An 18,651-nucleotide genomic window follows, 5' to 3' on the forward strand; every position below is an offset into this window, starting at 1 on the left:
GCGCTTCGCGCACCACGCGCCCACTTTACGCAGTTAGTGCTGTGCACGCACGGTGGGCACGTGGTGCGCTACGCGCACCGCGTGCCCACGTTACACTAGATGGGCCATGTACGCACGATGCGCTTCGCGCACCGTGCGCACATGGAGGACATATGATGCACTTCGTTTTGAAAGGTAATATTTTAATTTTTCGTAATTTTTATAAGTGGGGTGGAGAGAGTGTTGTTAATTTTTTCTTTTATTATTTTTGTTTAAAATATTGTGGTTTTTCACACCTCTGATAAGCCCTGCACATTTGTTGGCCTGCGGCCACCAAAAGCACAGGGGGTGGGGTGAGTGTGGATAGTGTTTTTTTTTTTACATTTTTTACCGTACGCGTACGGTAAGCGTAATCGGCGAAATTAGCGAAAAAATAAAAATTGCATTTTTGGCCTTGGGGGGTCTTTGGGGACTCCCTCAACATGGCTATGTGTGTGGGAGCTGTCTAAACAGCCCCTTTACATGTTTATTGGTTTTATTTAACAACCTAGCTCTCAGTGCGAGAGAGAAAATGGCGGCCGCCGCTTCCTGGTTTCGGCTGTTTGGAATGTTTACTAAGATCTAAGAGCCAATCAGAATCGCGCTCGCGCACGCCACCGTACGCGTACGGTAAGCTTACGGTAAGCGTACCGTAAGCTGGCTCAGATATATATATTGATTTAAAGGCTATTTTCTCAGAATCTACTGAACAGATTTACACCAAACCTACGAAAGGCACTTCCTTGACCTGAGGACTACCTCTCTGCCAAATTTCTAGTAATTCTGTTCAGCCGTTCGGGCTGTAGCCCTGTCTAAAGGTCCTATGGAAAAATGCATGGGAAAAACGTGTTTTGGGACCCCCCTTTTATCTCAGCCCCCGCTTGACGAATCCCCCCGAGACTTTCAGGGTAGGAGCGGAGCGTAGCGCCCCACCTATTTTGAGAAATTCGCGAGGATTCGTCGACCGGCGCCAAAGTTATTCAAAATAGAATGTTGCGGATTTCCTATGGAAAAGGGGTCCTAACTATAACTACCTACTGGCGACCGCCAGTAGGTAATATATATATATATATATATATATATATATATATATATATATATATATATATATATATATATATATATATATAGTGCAGTAGTACAGGTTTCTTCATTCTTACCTGAATAATAGAAATACAGATTATTCCGATTCCAACATATAGAAAGTTCGATTCAAACCATCTTTTCACTTGCTCCAGGCAACCCTAAAATAAAGAGATAGTTACGTTGCTGGGCAAAACACAAACATATGGCAACATGTATATGCCATAACATCCTCAAAGCACTGGGTGTGTCAGCAATTTATTAAGTAATAACACTGGTATTTTGGTTAACATTGACGTTTGTCATTTCCTTCTGTGGTTTCAGTCTTGCTTAATGATACTGATCAGATGGAAAGGTAGGAGGTGGGCGGGCCAATGGTTTTGTGTTTGGGGAAAAGAAAACTCTAGAGAAATGACAATGGAGATGAGGGGCATATAATATTCGGAATGAGTACGGGCAAGGGGTCTTTGGTTTCAAGTATGATGCAGAGACAACTGAACAAGAGGTACAAGACTTACTTTTGGAAAAACAGGAAGGACGGAGACCAATTATACAGTATAACAAGCACGAGAAAGAGCAGTACCGTGGGACATGGGGCAGGCGGACCTGGGGGAGGAACATATAAATTGGGACGAGGCCATTGTTCTGCAGTTGGTTTTGCAACATGAAATCTATCCTTTTGATTGGGTGTGTGTTTACCATTTCTGGAAAGTTTAATTACTCTTTTGCATCCCCTATAGAACATGTAAGGATTCACCAGTTCTGCTAAATGGCAAAAACCATCTCTTTTTCTCATAATAATATTAGTTTCAGCTGAATTTTCCCACAGGGAAATACATTATATTAAAAAAGCTATGAAAAGCACTAATGAAGTATTTCTGATTGTTAACAACACTAGGCCAAAATAAGGTTAGTCTCAGTGGCAGGGTTATACAATTTTGTTTTTAAAAGTGGGATGGTGCGTTCAAAGGTTAAAACAAGAATTATGTCACCTAAAAATCTCAGCATTTTAACTATTTTGAAAGATTCTTTATAACTTTATAAACAACGTGCTCAAGTAAAAACATGCATAAATAGTACAAAATAAGAGTAATTTTAAAAATGCCAAGGTTGTTTTTTTTAATAGCTGGATTTTTTTTTACAACCAGTGCCATTTTTTTAATTCCTAGATTATTTTAGATCTCGGTAACAAACAAGTTGAAATATTGAATAAGACTGGACTTATTTATCTGCAAACAAGATAAAGCTTTAGAAACAATTGTGCAAGTTTTCCAAAAAAGGCCCTTATGGGCATTTTTACCAACCCCATAGCACCACAGGAATGTCACTTTTTATGATGTTCATGTGGCAATAGGGGCTTTGCCTTATTTACAAGGTGGCGTTAAGCCACCTAACGTGGCTTAACACCGCCTTGTAAATAAGGCACCCTCTTACAGTATACTTATCGTGAAAGGGGTGGGCAATGGGTGCTGCGGTGGACGTTCTTCCGCAACACCCATTCATTTAGATGCTGCCCCCTATTTACAAAGGTGACGTAAGTAGGAGGCAGCACCAAAATTAAGACCATTTGGTTTTAACATGCTCCTCTCAAATCTGCCTTCAAAACTGTAGCAGCTGATGCCTCTTTTAGAGCTTTTCTCAAAAACACAAATCATTAATCAGAGCTTAAAACCTAAGCGTTTCTGAGAGAGTTCTAATTGGTTTACTAGGGGTTCTGAACGGTGAACAGTGGCACGTGCATTACCACCAAGTTGTTCTCGTGGAATGAAGATCCTTCTGAGAACTCTGAAAATGCGTCCAGCTTCTTTAAACTGTTTGTGGTCCTCATCTGGGCTGTTACAGTGAGGAAGTCTTCATTGTGCAGAAAGCACAAGTGCTGGGGCAACATTCCATTTATATCCGCTGCTGTCAGCCACACATCTCCCCTAACTTCTGAAACACGCTGGAAACCTTCAAACACTCTAGACCCATGGGAAAACCCCTTGCTGGAAAGTCCTCTTGCTGGAAAGCCCCTGACTGCAGGAACATGCTGGAAACCTTTGAACACTCTAGGACCAGTGAAAAAACGCATGCAGGAAAACCCCTACAAGCTTCAAGCTGTTATCAAGCATTGGCAGAGGCAAATTGAAACATAGTAAACACAATATGGCAAACTGCATTAGTAGATGTCTAAGACATATACCAGTTTTCCTAGTCATAAATGGTGGGGCACCATGATGTTTTTGATTGGTTCTTGGAGTTTTTTGCAGGCCCGAAAGCTTCATCCTGCTAATCATGGGTCATCACTACAGTCATAAGTGACTCATGGTTTCTTCACCCAGTAGATCTATTTGCTACCTCTGAAAATACTAACTGTCTGCCTTCTGCACTGTGAAGTAACTTTCTAAAGAATGTCTAGGAGATGCATTCCACCTTTGGAAATATGCATTTCAGCGTACTGGTAACACCAGCGAAATCGGGGCAAAAGCTTGGGATCATATTCGATTACCATCTCTCCCTTTGTGGCAATTTCAGCCAACTGTGTTACTTTAGTCAGATCCATTGGAAAGACTTCAGATATATTTCCTGCCTCTGGACACAAAGAAGTGGTGCATGCTATTGTCACACCCAGGCTTGATTACGCCAATGCTTTTTATGTTGGTGTCCCCAAATAGTTGATCAGGAGGATTCAACTGTTACAGATCATGGTAGAATGCCTTATTCTCAATATCCCTTGTCGACAATCCATCCCCGCTCAGATTCAATAACCTCACTGGCTCCTTGTTCACAATACCATCTAATTTACAGCTCCGGCAATCACATATAAAGCCCGATGGGCAATAGGACCCTCCCATCCATTCATTCATTTCCATATCTGCTGCTGACCACCTGGACCCTGAGGAACATAGCTCTTAGAGCTGTTGGTATGCCAACCTTTTAACACTCAGCAATATGCCCTCCTAGTTGACTGCTTTTTGGAGGACTCTGCTGTACTAGCAACAAGACAAGGTTTTACACTTGAATCTCCACAATTTACACCTCCATGCAGGGAGATTGAACAAAATCAGCTAAGGTTTAGATCTTCCACTGAATGAGATGAAGGCCATTCTTGGTGCTTCCCGCTCCTCCACTAAGTCTGTATATTCAGGCCTTCGGGCTACATTTGATGCCTTGTGTGCAGAGAAAGAAGTTGACCCACTACAGGCAAAACTATCTGATAATCCCTTTTTAATTTTTTTGTGTTTGGCCTGGCAAGGCTTTGCTTTGGGCACTGTTCATTTTGCAGCAGTGGGCCCCTAATTTGATCATAGCTTTTCTAATGTATGCTCTTTTCGAGCCCTTTCACAATTGTACACTTAGACCCTTGACCTTGAAAATTGTCTTTCTCACTTCAGTCACTTCTGTGCATTGCACAGTATGCTGCAGATCTTGTCAGTTCAATCACTGTATGCTGCCATTTTCATTGACAAGCTGTACTTAGGACATTTACATCCTTTCTTCTGCAAGTGCAGCTATCTTTATATGCGGGCAGTCCATCACGCTCCCTGCATTTTTTTTCCTCCACATTCATCTACAGAGGAAGAGACGCTCCACTGCTTAGACCTATAATGTATCCTTATTTTCTATCCAGACAAAAATAAGGACTACAGGGTAGATAAGCTGTGTGTTAGGTTTGCCGGTGCTGAGAAAATAATGGTAGTTCATAAACATACCTCATCTTGATGTATTGTTTTGAGCATCAAACTGTGTCATGCCCTGTCAAAAAAGAAGCCCCGGTCTTAGGGCATATCCCAACAGAGCAAAGCCTGCTACCACTGCCCCCACTAGAGATGTTCCAGTTTTTAGCATCTGCTATTGGGCCACCTGCACATATGCCCTTACTTTCATGAGGCATTACTGCATCTATTTTTAAGTCCACATGGTGGGCCATTTTGCCCACTCGGTTCTGCATGACTTCCTTCACTCCTCAACTCCACGTCCTTGGAGGAGTCATTGCTTTAGCTTCGATTCACAAGGTAAGGATTCGCAGACAACAATTTCCATTCTGTGAGTGGACTGTCAGGAATAATATGGTTCCAATCTATTTTTCGTACACTGCTACTAAAATAAATTTCTGTCACTTTTATTCTGTGTCCTTGGGTGAGGAATGGATGAATGATAAACGGGAGGTTGAAAAAGAAATAAAACAGCACAGGATCATAATGTTATTGATGTAATAGCAGCATCCATTTGGCTTATAGTAAAGTGTGATAAACAGAGGTGCAATGTCTGGCACTTTAGGATATTTCGCAAATATATTCAGGACCAAAGGACCAAGAGTTAAGTGCATTGAAGGAGAAGAGAAATCATCCTCTGGACAGAAAGACCAACCTAGTGTTGCTAACAATTTCAATTTTAAAGAAAATATTATTTTGAATACAGGTGATGGTGGTTAGAAATATTACGCCATATGACAATTGGGGGTGTGAGTATTTGGTAATAATGTATTCTGGCTCACCATATATGAGTATTGAGGAGGATGTTTGGAGGAAATCATTTGTAATAAGCTATGTAATAAAAAAATAGAATTAGGTACCAGACCTGAGAGTATAATGGAGAAGCAGTAGAAATGTTAGGTTACATAAATCTGCGTTTCAGACTTAAAAATTGAAGAGCAGTAGAAACATTGTATATTGCTCAGAAATGGCCATCCATATTAGAATGGTTTAACCAAGATAATCCCCACATTGTCTTAGGGCCCGATTCACAAATGTATTTACTTGTAGTAAAGTTACAAGTGTGGAGTTTACGCACTCAGGGTGGTGTGGCGATTCCACCAGAAGTGCGGAGACTCAACTGTTGTTACTTTAGTACATGTAAATGCCTTTGTGAATCAGGCCCAGTAATTTTAGCAGTGGTGAACAGGTACTGATTGCTTATGAAGAGGAAACTACAAGGAGTTGATTGCAAAAGACGTGTCTGATGGTGTTTAATGGAAAAACTGGGATAATGATGGGGTTTGACCATAACATTTTATTGAAGGAAGATGCCTGCTTCAAGGTCCACAAAGTTAGGCCTGTAATGACATTGTTGAGGGAGGGTGTAGTGAAAGAGCTGGAGAAGCAGATTTGATTGAGCCTGTTAAGGCTTCTGATTGGCTTGCCACCTTGGTGATTGCATGGAGGGCCTATGGCAAAATTGGGTTATGTGTGGATCTTTGCTACCTTAATAACAACACTCCATTGGCTAGGTTTACGTTACCTAAAATTAAGGAATTTTCAGCTACGATCTAGGGTGCTAAATGGTTTTCCATAGTAGATCTGTCATCCACTTACCACCAGATTCTGCTACACAATGACAGTAAAGGTTACCACATTTATTACACCTGGTGGATGTTTTCAGTTTAAGTGAATGCTGTTTGTATTGGCATCCACTGCTGCTGTCTTTTGTATGTGCTACCTTTTTGGCAAAGAGAAGGGTGTTTCCAGGACGATATTTGGACAATTGGAAAGGGGAAGAACATGATTCGAGATTGGTTAAGATTCTAAGCATTTTAAAAAAGAATTGTTCAACTGTGAAATATTCAAAATGTAAATTTGCGGAGAATAGAGTAACTTATCTGGAGCATGAAATCTGCGGTGTGTCAATGAAACCTAAGGCAAGCATTTTTGGGATTAGCAGAATTTTATGCTACGCATGTGTGGAAATGTGCAGAAAAATGTTTCACATAAACAATTATTGAAGAGTATAGTCAAGCTCAAATGGTCTGAATAATGCCAAAACAACTTCAAACTAATTGACAATGCTGTTGTTAATGCCCTTGCATGTCCTGGATTTATCCATCAGTGCCTTTAATATTATCACCACCAATACAAATAACAAGGATTTAGGTGCAGTTCTGACACAGTGTGGCAGCACTGCAAAAGAGGGTGTCCTAGCTTTCGCTTTTAGTCCCCTTTCCTTTCTAAAGAAAAATACTCAGTGATAGAATAGAATGCCTTAGCATGTGTATGGGCTTTGCAACACTTTAGAGTGTTTATTTGGGGACTACCATCACAAACCATTAAAAATTAATTAATCACAGAGTGTACAGTGAATACTTCATCAAGTATTCTAAGGATGGCTATGAACTTGCAAGATTATGTGTATAAGGTGGTGTAGGTACCCGGAACTGAATAAAAGCATGTATGGAAGATGATTGGGATAACTGCCATTACTGGTGCATTACAGTCAGTTAACAGCTATCAAATTAAAAGAATTTGTTCAAGAACATGAGAACAACCTTGTTTTGTGGAAGTTATGGAGCACACATTGAATGGCAGCCTAAAAAGAAATGTCTGAAGAGGATTTTAAACTAATCTGGGGAGCAAAAAATGATCACAACATTACTTAAATTAACTTATTAAACATCATTGGCAGTGCTCATATATAAGTGATCATTTTTTTAATAAGCATTAGGATTACAGGCCAAAACGAATTAGTCCAATAACCCATCAATCCATTACTTACGCCTGAGAAGCCTCCTTTATTGTACGGCAATACAATTTCCTAAAGAGAGGGCAGAGATGATGACACTGAGCACCAAGCAGGCTTTAGAAGGCACAAGATATCTGCCAGACTGTTTTTCTCATAAAGGTTACACAAGTACCAGACCCCGCAGCCTGTAATTCATAGATTTTATTTCTTCTGGATTTGTTTAAAGCAAATATTTAAATAAAGATTGACTTAATATAGTGTAAAAATTAAATATATAAATGTGTTTCTGATTGCTATAGTCTATAAGATTATTTAAAAATCTTGTTCTTGGTCTGTGAGTACTGAGCTTTTACTACCTTTATTAAGTCTTCCCATGAGTTCTATTTATTATATCGAGGTTTCTCAAAAAGGCAGCCTATTGCTTTTCCTGGTTGGGATAGTTGTACATTTCTGTAAATTAATTTTCATAATGATACTCATTAGCCTTTTCTCAGGGCTCAAAATAGCACAAATATTGATTGTCGGACTTGGCCCTTTCAGCAGGTTCAACACTGTTTTTTGCATTTTTCTGCCTTCCATGGTTGAACCCTTTTTTGTTGGCATTATGACTCTGTGCACTTTACCCCTGCTAACAAGTGGTAAAGTAATTGTGTGCTCTCCCTAAAACGTGGCCACCACCTAATTGGTACATTTAGTTTACCAATCAGCTGTAGGCCCTAGTGTGAGGGTGTAAGTCCCTGGTAAATGGTACTACATGTACTCAGGGCCTGTAAATTGAATGCTACCAGTGGGCGGCAGCACTTATTGTGCCACCCACTAACGTATTACCTCAACACTTGACTCAGGCCTGCTACTGCATCCTGTGGTGCAGTTTTAAACCAGCATTTTGACCCAGCAAAATAAACCTTTTGCCAGACCTAAACATTTTTTTTAAATACTTATAAATTACCTCAAGATATGCCCCAATCACCCGTAGGGCAGAATGCATGGCATTTAAAAAGTAGGACTTGTAAACGTAAGTTTTACATGTCCTAACAGTGAAAAACTCCTAAAGTCGTTTTTCAGTCGTGAAAGGCTGTCTCTCTCATAGACTAACACTGGTTTACCTAATAAATAATAAATTCAGTATTATTATTATTTAAATTATTATTTAAAATCTTATATAGCGCGCAGCTACCCTTGGGCATCCCGGCGCTTCCAGACAAACATCCGATGAGAGGTGGAGGACAGCGTTGACACATTATCCGGGAAACAAAAAGGTTTTAAGACCTTTGCGAAAGCGCAGTGTACAAGGCTCAGCGCGTAGTTTATGAGATCAGATAGAGAAATGTTGTTTTCATTCAAATTAATTGTAATATAAAATCCCCTTTAATGGTAAAGTCGGATATTAAGTTTCTATTTTGACAATAACACTTTTAGAAGGTTGGCATTTTTTCACCTAAACCTAACGTGCCTTTCTGCCAGTATACAGTGTCACAGGACTGTGAATGGCTCTCCTTTAGTGTATTGTGTTTTTCTTTCAGACATGGAAACAATAAAGGCCAAGGTGTAGGGGGTGAGTCTCCTTTACAGGATGGCTGAGGAGGAGTTGTGCCCTGCAACGGTTACACTTCAAAAGACCCTGCATGTAGAACACACAAAAGAAAAAGACTCCAGGTTTCTCATTGCCTTTGTCACCCTAGGCAGTGTGAAGCCAAACCCAGTGGAAGGGGAAGGACTGATCAAAATTCAGTTTGGGGGGGAAAAACAGGGACTTCCTCCACAGAAAGACTAGCACCTGGTATAAACGTGGCACCTTCAGAACCTCTTATCAGAATACTCCTGGATGTGTGTAAGACTCAGAAGAAGGACTGCCCTGCTGTCTGAAGAAGGAAGACTGGACCTGCTTGCCTTGAACCCAAGGTCCCCAGAAGTGACTCCAAAGGTCAGTTGGCTAATCTTCTGTCTGAGTTATAGGGACACAACGAGCTTCCAGAGGTCTCCCTGCAACTTCCCAGGTGACCAGCACCAACTTGACTTTCCTGAGCCGTGCCACTGGCCTCTGCTGGAGTGAGTCTTGGTTCACCAACAGTTTCTCCAGGTCCTGGACCCTTGGCTGGGGTCAGAGTGTACTACTGAACTTCAGGTGAATAATACAGACGTTTGGGCTCCTCGTGACCACAGAGTGGGCTCTTTGCATTGAAACGACCGTCTATGATGACCGCCCACATGAAGCTCAGGGGACACCTGCACTTTGAGCTGACAATGACAACCCATGACTGCCAACAGGAAGCTCTGGTGATAATTGGCTCTTCCTACCAAAATACAGACTGTCCACGACAACAACCTCCTCCTGACCCCCGCTAACGTGAATGCCAGGCCCTCCCGTGGACTTCAGAAGGTAACTCTTGAGGAGATTAACCTGGTCCCTGTATCAGACCCACAATCTATCACACTCAGCCTGAGCTTGAAACTGTGGCCCAGACCAGCATGATCAGATAACCATAAATGCTGTTTTCTGCTTTTTGATGCTATTTTCAACTAGAACTTTAAAAACTTATATTGCTGTTTCAACTCATTTTTGTTGTTTTGGTGCCATTTTATTTATTAAAATAAACTTGATTTGTCGAAATTGGAGTGTGATTTTTCTTGTGTTGTGTTTTCATTTTATTACTATTTGAGTGCTGCATAATTACTTCATACATTTCCTCTAAGTTAAGCCCGACTTCTTTTGTGCGAAGCTACCACAGGGTTGAGCACAGGTCTTTTAAGTGGCTTTTGTGGTTCACCTTTGACAAGGATTGTGTTTATTATTTGAGTGGGGCTTCAACCCCTCTCAACTAATAAGTAACTAGATTTCTTAAACTGATCATTAGCTAGAGCTGACAAAGGAGAAGTTCCAGGCCTATCCTTATTTGATAATGTGGGGGTTAGGAATTTAAGTGTAGAAGATTTTGGATACATTGAAATCCAATTTCATCCAACATGTTGCTTGCTGCCATTGTCATCATACCATAACGCAAGATAGAGTTGACCCTCATTTATAGGACATTCAATGATTTCCCAATTATATGTCCATCATAGGCTAGCATGAATCTTTGGAATCAGTTTGTCTCCATCAATGCATGTTCAGAAGAGTTGGTCATATGTAATTTCCATCTAAAATTGGAACCTGTTAAATGCCTAAACAAGGACTGACATTTCCATTTTCAATTTTTCTGTCATCAATGAACCATGGAAAACATTACTTCAAAAGCCATGGTCTTGATCTTGGTCTTAATTAATATCCCGATTGCTTGCTTTGTTGCAGACCTACCATGCTCTCAGCAGCCTCTATAGGCCTTCATGTGTCTATGAGAAAAGCATTCAGTCGTCAGATCATATGTCCTACTCATCCTTTCTTGGCCTAGTTTGGAGACTAGCGTTTGACTGAATGCAAGAGTTCCAGAAACAGCTATGTACTGTGAAAATAGAAGAGAGTATGTGAAAGACCATGGTTACTGCAAAGCTTACCTCTGACCCAATGTAGTTTGACTAAATAGTATAATAAGGATGCATCTGTACTTAGTTTTTTAAGTTCAGTCCAAAGCCAAAATATAATAAATCTAACAAAGATATGTAAGTGGTGATCAACCAAGCTCACCTTCAGATGCCAACATAGAGAAAAACACCACAATTCACTTGTTGAGCAGCCTTTTCATCTACTACTTCATGGCCAGATATAGCCTCTTCTCGCCCATCAATAGAGTCTTTCCCAATAACAGAAACTTCCACTGAATTAACTTCCCATTGATTTACAGCAGCTTTTCTAGAGAAAGACTGAACCTGCTGTATATTGGACAGAACTCTAAAGAATTATCAATGTGCTTCTTACAACCAGAACAATCAAAAGAAGGGGAAATAGTCTGTTGCTTTGAGGAGTTTTTGTTCCCACTCCCAACTACATTAATGTTTTAAACTTCACATACGTCATTTCCAACATTAAGATCAGTACCTAATTTGATTGAGTCAGCATTATAATTTCTACTTTTCTGAAAATAGAATAACATGTGAAAAGATATTACCAACTCTTCAAAGTTAGCTGCTGACTTTAATCAGTAAATGCACATGATTACACCCAAAAAATATAAAATGTTACAAGCAATCACCAATCAGCATGCAAAGTTGAAAATGTTTCTTTTAATATAATATTTGAAAGTACCACTGTTCAGCAGCCTACCTCCAAGCCTAACTGACCAACAGCTGATAGCCTTGGAGCAATTCATGCACCAATTGCCGTCTTCAAGTTGCTCCTCCCAACAAGGTTTTTTTAAGCACCCCTTCCAATCAAGTTCAGACCCACTTTTTGCAGCACACTCACACAATGCCCCAGTGCCGAGGGTATTACATGGGAGTGCCATCAAAGGAAACAGGAAAAGGTAAGCAAGAGGGATTCTGGAGCAATCCAATAGCACTAAACATCTGAGGAATTTAAGTGTATTTGTACTTATCACAAAGTTAGTGTATCATACTAGGAATGCGAAGCCCCAAGTCCCAAATTAAAGCGATGTGGGCCTAGAAGTCAGATCTAGCTAATGTAGCCACTTCTTAGTTTTGAAGAACACCCATTCAGGTGTGTGCCCTACAGAGTGTACATATAACCTCTACTTCTGCTTTTGTAGCTTATGAAAGAGGAAGGGTTGGCGTTAAAGTTTCAACCTTGGAATTTTTATCTATGTACTGTGGAGGTTCAGATGTGAATCCCATATTGTCACAGACTGTGCCGTTTCATAACAAAGACATTAACTATCTCATTTATATCAACCATGTGTTGATCTAAGAGATGTATTTGTAGCCACAGATTCAAGCCATCGCAGATGAATCAGGAACATCTGTACATGCTGTTTGGCTACCTACAAAGTGTCCCACATACATGTACATTCCGTTCACATGCCTTCAACTTTCACCTCTAGTCTCCTCACAGTTGAGGATCCACTAAAATGAAAAAGTAAAAAAAAAAAACAATTGGAGTCAAAGAGAGGTGTGCATTCATACATTCTATTGAAAAAGATGTATGTAGAATAGTTTCTCAGGGTACAAGGAATACAATTAATAAAAATTACTCATCTTAGGACTCGGAATTGGGATAGACACTTAAATAAGTGGAAGGTGAGAATGGGCATCCAAGTGAGTAAATATAAGTGAAGACTATGTTTTGCAGATAGTTTGTGTGGAGTCACAGATGTGCTATGTTATGCAGGTCTGAGCATCTCCCGTGTTATTATTTGAAGAGCTAGCCTTCTCATGAACGATTAACCATGTCATATACATAGGAAACTGAGTTTTTGATTGAGGGGGGTGAAGACCCTGCTTACACAACAACCACAATCACTGTCGGGATGAACAACAAAAGTCACTAAATTGACCTGTACTTAACCTTCTGGTAGCTTGGCGCAAAAGCAGTCAGGCTTAACTTAGAGGCAATGTGTGAATAATTTATGCAGCACTCTGACCGTAGTGAAGTGATAACACAACACAAGAATGATCCAAAACCAATTTGGAAAAATAGACCAAATTTTAATAAAAGTACATAAAAATAGAAAACATTCAATCAGCAGTAGAACCGGAGATATTCAACTTTAAAGTGTTAATATATATACAACCTAAAAGCAACAAGCACCACATGTGGTTATCTGGTTGTCGTAGACCGGGGTAAAACCACAATTTCAGGCTGACCGCTATGGAGCGTGGGACGGATACAGGGACCAGGTTAGTCTAGCTCAAAAAAGTTACCTTCTCAAGTCCGATGATGATGGAGAAGGCTGCGAGCAGCAGGGAGAGTGTCACAGATGTTTGTCTCTGTAGTGCGACGAGCAGGCCTGGCATCGCTGATGGTCTTCATTGAAGTGCGAATATTTGGCCAGGCTTCGCAGGCAGTGGTTGATGCAGGTTGTTGTTGCTATAGCGGGAAGTACAGATCTTGTGTTGCTGATTGTTGTTGGTGGTTGCTGTGGTGTGAAGAGTCGGGTTCACCAGAGCGTAGCGTTGGTGGTCGTCAAGGGCTGCAGAATCTCGGCATGAACCGGCTTTCTTTGCAGGGGAGTACACTCTGATGCCAGCCAAGGGTCTAGGACCTGGAGAGGCATTGTTTGGTGATCAGAGACTCACTCTAGCAGAGATCAACAGAACTCAGGCAGGTCCAGTTGCAGGTCAGGTAGGTCCAGTTGCAGCAGATTAGCTATGCAGTTGTAGGGAGGCCTCTGGAACTTGTTGTGTCCCTGTTGCTCAGAACAGGAGGTCAGCCAACTGACCCTTTGAGTCCCTCAGGTTAGCCTGGGATTAAGGGAGCAGATCCAGTCTTTTTTCTTGGAAAGCAGGGAAGGTCTCAAGCAGCAGATCAGTCCTCTGGAGAAGAAGGCAGGCCTCAAGCAGCAGGGCAGTCCTCTGGTAGCAGCAGTGCAGTCCAGTGAAGATAAAGGCAGGCCTCAAGCAGCAGGTCAGTCATCTGGGAAACAAGGCAGTCCTTCTTCTATGGTCCAACGTCCCCGGAGTGTACTGAAGATTGGTTCAGGAGGTCCAGTATTCATGCCTGGTGCCAGCCATTGAAGTGGGGGTGACATCCTGGATGCCTTCACATCTGGTACTGGAAAGGTCTTCCCTTCTCTTGTAAAGGCTCAAAGCAGTCTAGGATGACAAATGGCTGGTGTCAGGTTCCTTTGTGGGTGTGCTGGAGACAGTCCTTCAAAACGTAAGTGGGTCAATGAAAAGCTCCCCACCCTTCCATCCTAGTAAGATGACCTATTCTGCCAACATCTTGTCCCCCTTTGTCTCACTGTTGTGGAGGAAATACATGAAGGACAACTGCCAACTGTTCACAGTCATGTGGCTCAGGACACAGGCTGCAGACACAAAAATGGTTAGGACAAGAAAATGCCAACTTTTCTCACAGTGCCACTGAGTTAAAATCCCATTTTAACATTAAATTACAATTCTTTTGAGACCAAATGTGACATTTGTACCTGTTTCCAATCAAAAATGAAATGAGCACTTATTAAAAGCAATAAGGTAACCCTATGTTATCCTGTGATAGAGGTAGGTCTCACAGTAGTGAAAAATGGATCCAGTGAGTTTTTTGCTACCAGGACATGTACAACTTAAAAACACATGTTCTAACTTTTAAATCCTGTGCACCCTGTGATGTGGGCTGTTTAGGGCCTACCTTAGGGGTGACCTATATGTACTAAAAAGGAAGGTTTAGGTCTGGCAAAAGGTTTATTCTGCTAAGTCGAATTGGCAGATTAAAACTTCACACAGGCTGTGGCGACAGGCTGAGATATGTTTAGAGGGCTACCCAAGTGGGTGGCACAATGTGTGCTTCAGGGCCCCCAGTAGCATTTAATTTACAGGCCTTGGGAACATATAGTACTAGCTTAAAAAGAACTTTCATGTAATTTAAATGTGCCAATTGGGAGTTAGTCAATTTCACCATGTTTAAGGGAGAGAGCACAAGCACTTCAGCACTGACTAGCAGTGGTAAAGCGCACAGAGTGCCAATGCCAACAAAAACGAAAATGAGAAAACAGGATTGTTGACGACAAAAGGTTTGGGGGTGACCCTGCAGTGAGGGCCACGTCCAACATATATAACAAAAACAAATGTACATTTTACCAATATTTAGTTATTTTTCTCACCTCTTTGAAGTACTTTAGTGTAGAAGAGCAGTTTGAGACATTGTCTTCACAACACGATGATGGAATCTCAGATATCCAGTCAGACACGTTATACACACCACAGCACTTCAGCTGAAACAAGAACATAGTGCAAGGTTATGGCAAGTAAACATGTGAGACGGAAGGGGATGCATTTAAATCTGCAAGGTTTCAGAAAAAGATCCAGTAATGGACAGCACTGTCTGTAAATGTGTTCTCTGAATAAGTACGTTAGGTACTGAGTGAGAGAGTGCCAGAAATTAATGAGTTAAATGTGGGTTGTCAGTGAGAGTGCATACCAGATAGATAATGGTTTCTAGTGAAGAAATCTCACTTGACAATTGTCGCCATCCATATAGGAGTCATCATTATCAAATGGCCCATAACGTTGAAGGTCATCCTATTAATGCTTCATTGCATTTAAATCCAAATTGCTGGCAAAGGGTCCTGAAGCGACAATGATATTTGAAGACAATTTGAACAAAAAGTGGAATCTGGATGATTTCCAGTGGAGCCACGGTTTGGTAGTTGACTTTATCCACCACGCAAAGGATATGCGATAATGTTAACTGGTGATAATTGCTAACCATTTTCTTAGTGAAGATACTGAGCGTCAATCTATTTATGTGCAGATTAGCAACTGGATGAAAAACAACTGGATTAAATTAAACAACAAGAAGACACATTTTGATAAGCCTCCTGATAGGAAGCTGATTGATTGGAGCATCCATTACCTCAGATTTAAACTGTCTGACACTGATGATGCGTCTACATATCTGTTAAAATCTTATGTGTTTTCAATTGATCCTCCCCAAAATGTGCAGGTTCAGGTCAACGCAGCTATTATTACTGAAAGATCTTTTTTGGTGTCAGCCTTTTGTACAACAAGGTTATTTGTCCACAGATGCTATGTTCATTGTCTTGTCTGAACTGGTCTATATAATGCTTTATACACAGGTATTTTAAATGGTTTGCACAAGTTGCAAAGGAGTCAAACCCAGATGGCATGCACTGTGGCTAAATTGCCGTCTAGATCGTGCCTCATCACCTATGAGACAGCTGCACTGTTTGCCTTTGCAGTCTGTATGTCTTTCAAAATCTTGCCTATTACCCACAGGGCTGTCTATGATTTTCCCCTTCCTACATTAGGGTCAAGCTCATGTTTTGTGCATTTTAGGTTAGTCCTTTTTATATTTCTCCTGTCCGGTAGATGCGGCTGCTACCGGACAGGAGAAATATAAAAAGGACTAAGCTAAAATGGACAGATGGCAGCCTCTCCTCCGTCCTCTTCATCTTCTGGTTTCAGTCCTGGTTGGCAGCAGCAGCAAGAATCACCTGGGCAGCAGGCTCTCCTGAGCCAATCGCAACGGCTCCCCATTGCCGCATTGTGATTGGTCGGAGCACGACGGGTACAGGGAGGCTTTGCATGTTCCGCACCAGGCTGTGTAATGCAGCCTGGTGAGGCACATGCAAAGTGCACAGGATTGCTTGGCCGGCGCAAGAGGGCCTGCCAAGCAGTCATGCACACTTAGGGAATGCAAACCACTCCTTCTTCCTCTGCACTGCTCAGTCCCATCCCACACCGCGAGCCACTGACTTCCATAGGAAAAATACAATGATAATAACGATATGTTATTATCATTGGATTTTTCCTTTGGAGCAGTGGGGAGAGGCTCCTTTGCCTTAGCGGAGGAGCCGCCACTGCGTACTGAGATCTCTAGAGGTGGCTCTAATTGCTGCTTCCTTAGAACCCAAGTAAGTGGTCACAGTCCATGCCACTTAGTTATGGAATGTCTGACTGGATCCTGTCAGGAATCTATCAAGATTCTCACAAAAAGGACCGTACCATCAACCCTAGAACGATTAAGAACAGGTGATCTTACGAAAGATATAATTTTAGGGTGGTTTGCATTCCTTTCCTGGTCTTCTTGTGTTAGCACTTGGATACCTCTCATTCAGGTTACTATGTTGTTCATTTTATAAGTTTTCTGGCCATGCAAAAAAATGTAATGATAATTTACCAATAGCCCTGTTCAATGACTAAATCTACATCCAGGCTTGTGATGCAGCCTACATTTGTCTGCCTTTAATTCAGGGAGCATAAGTGGTGAAACACCCCATGTGTACACCTTTAATGTACAACAAATGTTCAGATCACTCCACTCCATCAAGCTCTAAACACCTCTCACACTTCATGTTCGCCTATTGGGTCCTCTGTGATCAAATGGGAAGCACAAGTGCAGCAACCCGCAAATAGATCAGGAACACTGCCTGATGCTGCATGTTCCCTTGCACCCCACTCCACTCCAGCACCACAGTATTAGGATGGAGATTTAAATGGTCTGCAGAAACCGCATGCTGCTGGGTGTAACATGTTCCCCTTTCTTATTTCTGCTGTGTTGCACAGAGCTGCACTGCTGGATTTCACACAGCCTTGTAAGAATGCGGATGGTTAGGAGGAGGTGGCGCGGTGGTTAGGGCAGGGCTGTGAGACTAGTGATGCGTTGTTCTCATGGAGGTAATGAATAGGAAGAATATATGATGGCACGCAATGTTAACCACCTAAAAGTAACCATCAAGGACACACCAAAGTCACTTGGGGATCCCCCGACTAGTCAGCTAGAGACTCGAGAAAACTATTCAAACTAGGAACAGCCTCTGGGTCGCCACCTGAAAATTATGACCCATTCAACTCTGGTCCTTGCCCACAGGGAGTTGCCAGCGATCGTCAGTAACCCAAAATTCTCCTCGCACCTGAATACAAATCAAAAGGACAGCAGGATGTCCTCAACAGAGCTAACATCATTAAATTATTAAAAGGAGTATCGGGACACAATACATTGGTATCTGAAGACATCGAGTACATCGAATTTCTCCCTCCAAGAGGGTTACAACCCTCAGAAGTAACATTTAAAATCTTCAACATGGGCCCAAGCTTTTCTAGCTAGCAAAGATATCTTCCGGTCATGGGGAATCAAAATCTACCCACATCATAAACCAGGCTATACTATAGTGCTAGCCAAGTTACCAGTAACCCAGCCAAGTTCTCGCCGGACCCCGAATGATGACAGAAACAAGCCGTACTCAATCTTAAAAAATGCTGTAGGCGATGCAGCCACAAAAGATAGATCATGGACCACACCCTCGAATTTCAATAAAGTTCAAGATTGGGGATGGTTGCCAGCAGCTCTGTCCCACAAAAGCTCAGCTTGACTGGATGGGCATTGCTCGCTAAAATTAAAACAAAATGAAGTTGTTAAACTTAGCAATCCCTACCCTCCACCTGTAACTCTTAACAACCTGCAGTTGCAGTCTTGCTCATCTCTATGCTCCTGGAACATTAGCGGTCTTCACCATAAAATGGCCTCATTAGAGACCCGAAATGTTATTCTCAGACACAACCTACTTGCCCTCCAGGAGACATGGGCTACTCACAACTGCCCCATAG

General features: G+C 41.6%; 1 protein-coding gene across 1 annotated transcript in view; it reads right to left on the reverse strand.

Annotated features, from left to right (window-relative positions):
- Positions 1-18,651, reverse strand: part of LOC146866644 (leukocyte surface antigen CD53-like) — a 139,051-nt gene that overhangs the window by 28,220 nt on the left and 92,180 nt on the right. Inside the window, exons 5-6 of the mRNA XM_085616489.1 lie at positions 15,186-15,296; positions 1,179-1,262 (exon numbers count right to left, since the gene is read on the reverse strand). Of these exons, the coding sequence (XP_085472615.1) occupies positions 1,179-1,262; positions 15,186-15,296 (195 nt within the window). The remainder of the gene's footprint in view (positions 1-1,178; positions 1,263-15,185; positions 15,297-18,651) is intronic.

The sequence above is a fragment of the Triturus cristatus genome, chromosome 1_2 (genome assembly GCF_964204655.1).
Source record: "Triturus cristatus chromosome 1_2, aTriCri1.1, whole genome shotgun sequence".
Classification (NCBI taxonomy): domain Eukaryota; kingdom Metazoa; phylum Chordata; class Amphibia; order Caudata; family Salamandridae; genus Triturus; species Triturus cristatus.